This window comes from Bombus huntii, unplaced genomic scaffold (genome assembly GCF_024542735.1).
Source record: "Bombus huntii isolate Logan2020A unplaced genomic scaffold, iyBomHunt1.1 ctg00000052.1, whole genome shotgun sequence".
In the NCBI taxonomy this organism is placed as follows: Eukaryota; Metazoa; Arthropoda; class Insecta; order Hymenoptera; family Apidae; genus Bombus; species Bombus huntii.
The window spans coordinates 382,400-393,191 of NW_026099316.1; the positions used below are offsets into that span (position 1 = coordinate 382,400).

General features: G+C 51.5%; 1 protein-coding gene across 1 annotated transcript; it reads left to right on the forward strand.

Moving 5' to 3' along the window:
- Positions 1 to 2,041: 2,041 nt before the first annotated feature.
- Positions 2,042 to 6,938, forward strand: LOC126875667 (uncharacterized). The gene is made up of 3 exons (XM_050638555.1): positions 2,042 to 2,537; positions 3,246 to 6,275; positions 6,385 to 6,938. The coding sequence occupies exons 1-3, from the start codon at positions 2,042 to 2,044 to the stop codon at positions 6,936 to 6,938; spliced, it is 4,080 nt and encodes a 1,359-aa protein (XP_050494512.1).
- Positions 6,939 to 10,792: the final 3,854 nt, after the last annotated feature.

A 10,792-nucleotide genomic window follows, 5' to 3' on the forward strand; every position in this document is an offset into this window, starting at 1 on the left:
ACAATTACACAAGCTAAAGATTTAACTTGAAATTTTTTTGAAGAAATTTATTTTTGATTATACCTGATGTCAAGCGCGGTATTAAGTATCATGCTTTTATAACTATTGTTTTAAATATTTTTGTGTTGAAATATTGTCGTTTGGGTGTCTGTTTTGTACTGGAGGAGTACCCGAAATAATTATACTCGTCGTGTACAGCTAAACAGCTACAGGCAGTTGTTTGTATTCCTGGAACGCGTTGGATTCGTGTTTGCATAGTACGTTGATTGGAATGACTTAGAGGTGGGTTACTGGGGGTGCGAGTAATTATGTTTCAGCCAGGATTGGATAGAGAATGCGTTTAATCGGCGTTTAAAGATCCGCTTATGATACACATGCTCTGGTAGTTTGTAATTGGATCGTTATAGATGTCGAATCCTTTCTGCTAAATACGTTTTTGGGAGACATTAAGTTCATAAAGGTCATATTTTTAAAGAGGAGGAGAGAGGTGGTATGCATTGGATAAAGGTAACAATTTTATATGCAGGATGTTACGCCACGAGGCTCACCACAGGCTGTATTTTCTAACGTTCGCTCGTGGTCCTACAACGTCGCAGGCGGACCATCTTATCTGCCCGCCGGATCATATACAATGTATCGACGAGAGCATAGTTGTCGCCAAGCAGCGAGCTCTAGAAACGTCGATTTTTGACCGTTACGATTTTCACACAAGAAGAGGCATACGTGATCATAGGCGCGAGCGGTGGCGTGACTCGTGCATAGTGGGGGTCGTCTTCCAAATGAGGCAAAGGAATAATCGAAGGGCGATCAGTTCCTTCTGACGAGTCAAACGTGACTCTTCGACAAATCTGACGAGTAAACGAATTTATCTAGAGAGTTCGCAAAGTCGAGTCAAATTTCTGTAACATAATCATCATATTATTGTAAAATATATTATTCTATGTTAACCTGTTAATACAGTGTTACATTCATTAAACCACCTCTGTTATCTTAACCGAAACAGGGAAACGACTATTTCGCGGCGTCGATTAACATAATCGTAGCGAGAATTTACGCCTCTCGCTGAAACGTTTTCCTAGCGACCGCGTCTCTCCGCGATCGGTCGTAACATTTGGTCCTTCGAGCCGGATACAGTGGCAAGTGAAAAGTGCACGCCAGTGACCTCCACTATCATACAGTGCCACGTGAATCCAATACAAACAGCAGCAGAAGCGTTACCACTCCAGCGAAGTCAGTAGCGCCAGGGACCATCAGTTTTGAAGAGGCATAACCCTCTTGAAAACGCAAGAACGCAACCACGCAGCCTCACGCCAACAACTAGACGGTCGACTTCAGTAAGAACACGTCTTACACATTAAACGAGACACACACGGTGACGAGTAACATTTAAACTCGCAACCGCAAGGTAAGCTCGTTCATTGCATTCTTCTCACAATCTGCTATACCAATGGAAAATACAGAGAAAATTACCTCCTTGCATCGGAGACGAGGCTTTCAAATCGGTCGATTTACCTTTCTATCGAAACGACTCGATGAATACGAAAAATCTAGACAACCGAATAAGGCCCATTTAACGGCCTATACGACACTACTCGACGACACGTGGAAACAATATCGATTGTTACAAGAGGAATTAGAAGATTTAGGCGAGATGGACGACGCGCGCGTTTCCGAAGTAACCGACACATATTACAATCTGGTAATACGAATACACACTCTCATGGATGATACACCAGCATCGTCGTCGAAATCACAAGGCTGCGAGTCTAATATCGCCGAGCCGACATCAATTAAACTGCCTGAAATTCACCTGCCTACTTTCGACGGTACCATCGAAAATTGGCATTCATTTTACGACTCCTTCTTATCCACTATCGATCGAAGCGAGCGACTTACACCCGTGCAGAAGTCCCACTACCTACGATCCTCTTTGACCGGAAAGGCCGCGCGAAGCATACAATCGTTAGATGTCACCGAGTTAAATTAATCGAACGCTATTGACGTTCTGATGGAAAAATGCGACTGCCACCGTCAAGTCTGCATGCGCCACTGGGACTTGATTTTTGACTATCCGAAAATAACCAAAGAGACACCCGAAGCGATAGATGATTTTCTTGAGACGGTCAAGGTAAACCTCCAAGCGCTAGAAAAACTCGGTGAACCAGTTACCTCAAATGTCGCTCTTATAAAATTATTCACGTCGAAGCTACCCTCAGCCATCATTCGCAAATGGCAGCGCACATTGCCGGACAGGAAAATGCCGTCATATACGCATCTGGTAGACTTTCTGAAAACACGGACGAACGGCGACAGGACAAGTTCAGCATCAACCGTGATAAAAGGAGAGTCCGATCAACACAAACGTCAGCGACCGAACGCACCGCGAAGTTACGCATTCACAACTACACATAATACGTTGGTGTGTCCGAATTGTCAAGGACAACACGAATTATGGAATTGTGATGTCTTCAAAGCAAAGTCGCCTAAAAAACGCCTTGAAATCGCCAAGAGGGCGTCTCTATGTACCAATTGTTTAGGTAAGGGACACGCTATTACTCATTGCTCCGCCGGTTCATGTCGCATCTGCAGGCAGCGACACCATACATACCTACATCAAGACCATGGTCATAGCAAATCACGACCACGTGTAAGCCGATCATCGAGCGGTCGATCATCGAGCGATCGATCATCCAACGGTCGATCTTCGCCTAGTTCACCGACCCCGCGATCGTCACATCGTTCGAGACGCGCATCCACGTCTCCCCGATCGTCTCCCCGATCGTCTCCGCGAACATCTCCGAAACGTGAATCTCGGTTATCGCGAACGACGGCATCGGGATCAAATATATCGTCCAGTCCTAGACGACAAGGAAAACAATGACGTCATCAAACGACCTTGTTAGGGACCGAACCACAGAAAACGGACTCATTGACCTCGCTTCCTTCTGAACCACTGCAGCACGATTTGTTAGTCACAGCGCAGGTCAACATATTGAACAATAAAGTTCAACCATTCCGTTGTAGAGCTCTGCTAGACACCGGCTCTAGCATGAACTTTATCACCGAAAAACTCGCTGATTCGCTAAAACTTAACCAACGGAAACGTTAGGTCCCAATCGGAACACTCAACACGTTATCGACAACCTCGAAACGTTACATCACGGCCACGATCATCTCCATCGACGGCACATACGAACGCACCTTGACGTTCCTAATCATACCGACAATATCGCCTTGGGTCCCAGATCAACCCGTAGATCGCTCAATAATACATATACCGAGGAATCTCCAACTAGCCGATCCAAGATTCCATAGGCCTGCGCCGATCGAAATATTGTTGAGCGCCGGACCAACGCTAGCATCACTCTGTGTCGGCCAACTTGACATCAGTCAAGCAAACGGGCCCGACTTGCGTCTGCAAAAAACGCGATTCGGATGGGTCATCGGGGGGAGCCCAACCTCGCAATCATCAGCACTCGCATTTCACGCCTTCACGACGGCTTTACAGGCGGACCCCGCCCGTGTTTGGGAAATCGACGAAGGACCGCCCACTGCACACATTTCGGAAGCGGAACGACAGTGCGAAGAACACTTTCGAAATCACGTTCAACGCACCAACGAAGGGCGATACATGGTCGCTCTCCCATTCAACGAAACAATTCCTTCGCTTGGATCCTCTAAGACAATGGCGATGAAGCGACTCATTTCCCTCTGTCGTCGATTCCAACGAGACAAACGATTCGAAGCCGACTATCGCGCCGTGATACAAGAATATGTGGAATTAGGACACATGACGAAGATTACCACGGACAACTGCACGGACGACGGATATTTTCTGCCACATCACGGCGTGATCAAAGAGTCCAGCCAAACTACAAAACTCCGAGTTGTGTTTGACGGATCTGCACCAACCACCACCGGAGTTTCATTAAACGACATACTTCATACGGGACCGAAACTACAAGATGACTTATTCTTCATCCTTCTAAGATTTCGTTCTCATCAATACGTCATTACATTCGATGTCGAAAAGATGTATCGACAATTTCTTGTGCGTCCAGAGGATCGAAAATTTCAACAAATTTTGTGGCGTAATTCTGATGGAGAAGTTGACACCTATCAACTTAATACAGTGACATTCGGGCTGTCAGCGGCCCCTTATCTAGCCATTCGGTGCCTCAATCAACTGGCGGACGACGAGGGACATCGGTACCCACGAGCGGCGACGGTCTTACAGCGAGACTTCTACGTCGACGATGTTCTCACAGGAGTTGATAGAAAGGTCGAGGCACGATCATTGAGAACGGAGCTCACGGAACTGGCCGGCTTAAACATTCGAAAATGGGCATCGAACGACCAGGAACTGCTACGAGGACTTTTCGAGCAGGACATAAACGACAAGCTGCTACTAGGCGAATCGCAAACCTTCAAAACTCTGGGTGTGGTTTGGAATTCCTTTGACGATTCGATCCTATATTCCGTAAAAATTAATTCTACCGCCTCTCGAATCACGAAGAGAACAATCAGCTCCGAAATCGCCAAGATCTACGACCCCCCTGGATTATTGGCACCAGTGATCGTTCGTGCTAAGATGCTGCTCCAACGACTCTGGACTTTAAAAATTGATTGGGACGAATCTCTACCGGCTGACGTGCACACGGAATGGAGCAAATATTATGCACAGCTGCCATTATTGAATAACGTGAAGTTTCCACGTAAAACGATAATCAAGGCTGCAGCGGAAATTAAATTACACGGGTTCTGTGACGCTAGCGAAAGGGCTTATGGGGCATGCGTTTACCTTCGCACCATCACTCCGGATGGTCATGTCTGGACACGACTCCTCACTGCAAAATCAAAGGTGGCTCCACTGAAATCACAAACCATTCCAAGGCTGGAACTGAGTGGAGCACTTCTTCTCGCATCATTGGCCACCACAGTCCTTCAAGCTTTACCAAGCAACATTTCTCGGACTGTTTACTGGACGGATTCTACAATCGTACTTCATTGGATCAATACATCACCCCATACGCTGAAAACCTTTGTCGCTGATCGTGTGACAGAAATTCAGCAGAAGACTCACACCTCAGATTGGCGTCACATTCCCACTGCCGATAACCCTGCAGATCTCATATCTCGAGGCCAATCACCCGAAGATTTCCTGCGACCAACCATTTGGCAACATGGTCCGGAATGGCTCCAACAACCAGAAAGATACTGGCCGACGTGGAACCCAGTACCATTAACTGAAATACCAGAGGAGAAGAAAGCAACATGTCTGGCCGTGACTCCTGCTGACCACAGTCTACTGGAGAGATTTTCTTCTTGGCCCAAGCTGATTAGAATTACCGCTCGTTGCCTCCGATGGAGACAAAAACAGGATCGAGGGAGACCTCTAACCACACATGATTTAACCAATGCGCATAACAAATTGGTCAAACTGTTACAATTCTGTTATTTTTCAGATGAAATCCGCACTCTCCGAACAGATCGAAATTCTGCAGTGAAGGGGAAGCTGCAACGACTCAATCCATTTCTGGACAAAGACGGGATGTTGCGAGTCGGAGGCCGACTCAGTCACTCACCAATGCCGTTCAGTCAGAAACACCCAATCATTGTACCCAAATCCTCAGTCACAGCACTCATAATCGAGCATGAACACCTCATCAATCTCCACTCCGGAACTCAAGCTACCTTATACGCCTTAAGAAGATCTTATTGGCCTATCGACGGCCGTAGTCACGTTTGGAGCACGCTGAAGATGTTCGTCCGTTGCTGCCGAGCTAATCCACCTCCAGTGGATTACGTATTGGGCGACCTCCCAGCCTCACGGATAACGGAATCTCGACCGTTTACCAACGTCGGAATAGATTATTGCGGACCGTTTTACATCAAAGAACGAAAGGATCGCAACCGACGCAAAATTAAGGTATATGTAGCAATCTTTATATGTCTTGAAGTCAAAGCAGTCCACATCGAGCTGGTCAGCGACCTCACTAGCGAGGCCTTCATTGCTGCTCTGCGAAGATTCATCGCTCACCGAGAATTCTGTGTGACAATTTACTCCGACAACGGTACCATCTTCGCTGGCGCCAACAATGAATTACGAGAGCTCCGAAATCTCCTGCAATCCGACGATCATAAGGTAAAGGTTCAGTCCCTTTTAGTCGACCGACGGATCGAATGGCTCTTCATTCCTCCCAACTCACCTCACTTCGGAGGGCTATGGGAAGCTGCAGTGAAATCCTTCAAACGACATTTCAGGCGTGTCGCAGGTAACGAGCTCTTGACATTCGAAAATTTAAATACACTTATCATTGAAATCGAGTCTATCCTCAACTCCCGTCCGCTGACTCCAGTATCATCTGATCCATTACAACACAGGGTGGGGATACATGGGAGGCAGACGTAGAGAGGACGGAGCTGCGTGCGTAATCGAAATCTCCGGAAAACTGGAGAGCCTGGGCAAGGGAGGTAACCAGAGTGGAGGACTAGTGCCTGTGAGCGCAAAACGGGTGTGGATACGGGACGTCCGGCTTGGACAAGGAGGAGTTAAAGGAGGACGGAATGGTTGTCGGTTGCTCACCTGGACATCAACGCCCGGGGCGTTCGTCCACGGAGCCCTGCTGGAACGCGGCAACGGATACGCCGCGGTCGAGTGGGCAGGGATGATGGTGGTGGGGGTGTACGTGTCACCTAACAGTGGACGGGCAGCGTTCGAAGAATTCCTAGACGGAGTTGGCGACTGCGTCAGGCGACGACTCCCACGACAAGTGCTCGTCCTGGGAGACTTCAACGCGCACTCCACGGAATGGGGGAACGCCAGGGCCAACGCGCGGCCGCACGCTATCAAACTGGGCCGCGGGACTTGGACTTCTGTTAGTGAACAGGGGCTCGACCAGTACCTGCGTGACGTGCAGAGGGAGCTCCATTGTTGACATAACATGGGCCTCCCCCGAGGCATTCAGGCGGATCTCAGGCTGGAGAGTGGCCGAAGGGGTCGAGACGCTGTCGGACCACCTCTACATATTGATGGAGGTGGACGCACCTGGACCTGGAATGCCGGCGACAAACGACGGGCGCGGCCCGCCGAGGGGGAGACACGCGCGCTTACCGCCTAGATGGAAAATAAAGGAGAGGAATGAAGATCTACTCCGGGCGGCGGCTATAGCAACAGCTTGGAGCTGGGAGGCCTCGGCAACGACGACCGAAGCAGACGTGGAAGAGGAGGCCGAGAACCTGCGACAAGCCATGACAGCAATCTGCGACGCATCCATGCCACGGGCCACACCGGGCACGGTGCGAAGCAGAGCAGTTTACTGGTGGAACCCCGACATCGCGGAACTGAGGACGAGATGTGTCCGGGCCCGAAGACAGTACCTAAGGGCCTGCCGCTGGCGACGACGCGACGAAGAAGAAGTCTCCTTGCGCTACCGGACGTACCGCGCGCTACGGTGCTCGCTACAAAGGGAAATTAAAAAAGCGAAGGACTGTGCCTGGTCCGAACTGGTCGAAACAGTCGAGTCGGACCCATGGGGGAGGGCATACAGTGACACAGAAACTACGCGCGAAGGGCATCCTGACAACGGCGGAAATGGAACCTGCGCTGCTGACGCGGATCACCGGAACGCTCTTTCCCCCACAAGAGAACAGAGCGGCGGAACGGCCACGGTAAACGACACGACCGCTGGAATGGAGGGACGACTGGGAAGTCACGGAGGAGGAGATATGGGAGGCAACCAGAAGAATGACCGTCCGCAACGTGGCACCGGGCCCGGACGGAATCCCTGGCCGGATCTGGGGGGAAGTGATGGGGGTCATGGCCCCCAGACTCCGGCACCTCTTCACAAGATGCCTGAGGGAGGGAGTCTACCCCCGGGCGTGGCGGACGGCGAGGCTGGTCCTGCTCCATAAAGAGGGCCGACCGACGACCTCGCCGTCAGCGTACCGGCCGATATGCCTACTGGACGAGGTCGGCAAACTACTCGAGAGGGTAGTCGCCGCCCGCTTGGAACGACACATAGCGGGCCAAGTGCCAGGTTTGCACGAAAGCCAGTACGGCTTCCGGAAGGGGGGCTCGACGATTGACGCGGTCAGACGCGCACGAGCGATTGCGGAGGACATGGTCTCCCGGAAAGGCGTGGCGCTGGCGGTTTCCCTGGACATCGTCAACGCGTTCAACACCGTGCCATGGGATAGGATAGTGACGGCCCTGGAGCACTTCGAGGTTCCCAGCTACCTCGTCCGATTGATCCGAGCCTACCTCGACGACAGGTGGGTGTGTTAGACCAGTAAGGAAGGAGAGGAAAAGCGATCCGTTGAGCGTGGCGTCCCGCAGGGCTCGGTGCTGGGCCCCATACTATGGAACGTTGCGTACGACGAGGTACTACGATGCCCGCTACCCCTAGGCGCGGCCATTGTATGCTATGCGGACGACACCCTAATCCTGGTCGAGGGTCGTGGCTGGCACGAGACGCTGCGCATTGGCGGAATCGCAACGGCCTGTGCGACCCGTGCCGTGAACGAACTGGGCCTGAGAGTCTCCCCTGCGAAGTCGGAGGCCACCTGGTTCTTTGACAGGAAGAGGCGAGGGACACCACCGCCCGGCCTATGCATAAACATGGCAGGTAAAACCGTCCGGGTGGGATCACAGATGAAGTATCTGGGACTCACCATCGACAGCCAGTGGACGTTCGAGCCGCACTTCGACTCACTGATCCCGAAGGTGTCAGCGGCTGCCAATGCCCTGTGCGGCCTACTACCGAACATCGGCGGGGCCGGAGACGCGGTGCGCCGACTTTACGAGGGCGTCGTTCGGTCACGAGTGATGTACGGGGCCCCAGTATGGGCGGACGACCTGATGGCAAGCCGTCGCAGCATTCTGCTCCTGAGAAGGCTGCACAGAATGACCGCCATCAGAATCATTAGGGGATACCGGACGGTGTCGCACGCGTCGGCGTCCACCCTAGCCGCGTCCCCCCCCCCCGGGGGAGCTGCGGGCGCTGGCGCTCAAAAAGAGATACACCCGCCGGAGAGAATGGCACCCGGGAGAAGACCCCACCGAGCAGGCGGCTCCAAACGACACAGGAACCGCCGAGGAGGACACATGGAACCTGTGGCGATCCCAACTGATCAACGGGAGAAGCGAACACCGAGGCGCGGATGCGGTCCTACCAAACTGGGGGGCATGGAGGAGCCGCCACGGCCTCCCACTCACATTCAGGATGACACAAGTACTCTCCGGACACGGCGTGTTCGGCGAGTTCCTGAAGAGAATAAGGCGAGAGACGACAGACATCTGCAACGACTGCGGAGAGGACAGGGACACAGCGCAGCACACCCTGGAGCTCTGTCCGGCGTGGGAGCTGCCCCGCTACACCCTGGCGGCACGCAATAGGAGAAACGTTGATCCCCTCAGCGATTGTGGAAGCGATGTTGAGAGGGTCACAGGAATACGAGGCCGTCCGCCTCTTCTGCGAGCGAGTTATGCTCGCGAAGGAGCGAGCGGAAAGGGAGAGGAAGAAAAACTCTCACCCCTGCAGGATAAGACGATGGAGACGGAAGGCAGTCAGACGACCCAGAGCCACCCCGCCACCACCCCAACGGACTACGACCAGAAGAAGTGACATCACTAGGGGCAACAACCTCACCCTAACGCCTACTCAATAGCCGGCTCGAACAGGAGAACGCGAGAAGGGAATGCAACTGAAGTTAATTCATAAGAGATTCCTGGAGCACCTCTGTCACGCGCATAAGATGGTCATCGTGGAGTTTTAGGCGGTAGGAGTCCGACACTACTCTGCTGTTACGCGATTAGTGCAGCAGCGGAGTGTCCATGAGGATTTCTCCACGTACAAAAAAAAAAAGTATCATCTGATCCAAACGATCATCTTGTCCTCACTCCCGGTCACTTTCTCATCGGATATTCTTTAACAAGTTTTCGAGAACGAGATTTCAGGGACACTCCATCCAATCGTCTCTCCAGCTGGCAACATATTCAAAAGGTCAAACAACATTTCTGGCGCCGCTGGCAACGAGAGTACCTGAATGAGCTAGACATCCGAAACAAATGGAGCAAGGGCCGTCACTTCATACGAGAAGGCACCATCGTCATTCTCCGAGAAGACAACGTTCCCCCAATGCAATGGCCATTGGGCAAAATCATCAAGGTCCATCCAGGCGCAGACGGCATCATACGGACGGCTACCGTTCGAACAGCAACGAGCACCCTGGATCGGAGCATCAAGCGGATGGTACCACTACCGAGCATAACGACTCCAGATGACTCCGAAACAATCAACAGCACCGAAGTCTGACCAGAGATCCTCACAACATCATACTATATTACTTGATCGGTACCCTCTCAACGGGGGGAGTATGTTACGCCACGAGGCTCACCAGAGGCTATATTTTCTAACCGTCGCTCGCGGTTCTACAACGTCGCAGGCAGACCATCTTATCTGCCCTCCGGATCATATACAATGTATCGACGAGAGCATAGTTGTCGCCAAGCAGCGAGCTCTAGAAACGTCGATTTTTGACCGTTACGATTTTCAAACAAGAAGAGGCATACGTGATCATAGGCGCGAGCGGTGGCGTGACTCGTGCATAGTGGGGGTCGTCTTCCAAATGAGGCAAAGGAATAATCGAAGGGCGATCAGTTCCTTCTGACGAGTCAAACGTGACACTTCGACAAATCTGACGAGCAAACGAATTAATCTAGAGAGATCGCAAAGTCGAGTCTAATTTCTGTAATATATTCATCATATTATTGTAAAATATATTATTCTAC

Excerpts from the sequence above, each read along its gene's own strand:
- LOC126875667 (XM_050638555.1), top strand. The coding sequence starts at position 2,042 with ATGCGCCACTGGGACTTGATTTTTGACTATCCGAAAATAACCAAAGAG. Across the intron at positions 2,538-3,245 it reads TCTATGTACCAATTGTTTAG|ATCAACCCGTAGATCGCTCA; the intron begins GTAAGGGACACG and ends CTTGGGTCCCAG. Across the intron at positions 6,276-6,384 it reads ACATTTCAGGCGTGTCGCAG|GGTGGGGATACATGGGAGGC; the intron begins GTAACGAGCTCT and ends ATTACAACACAG.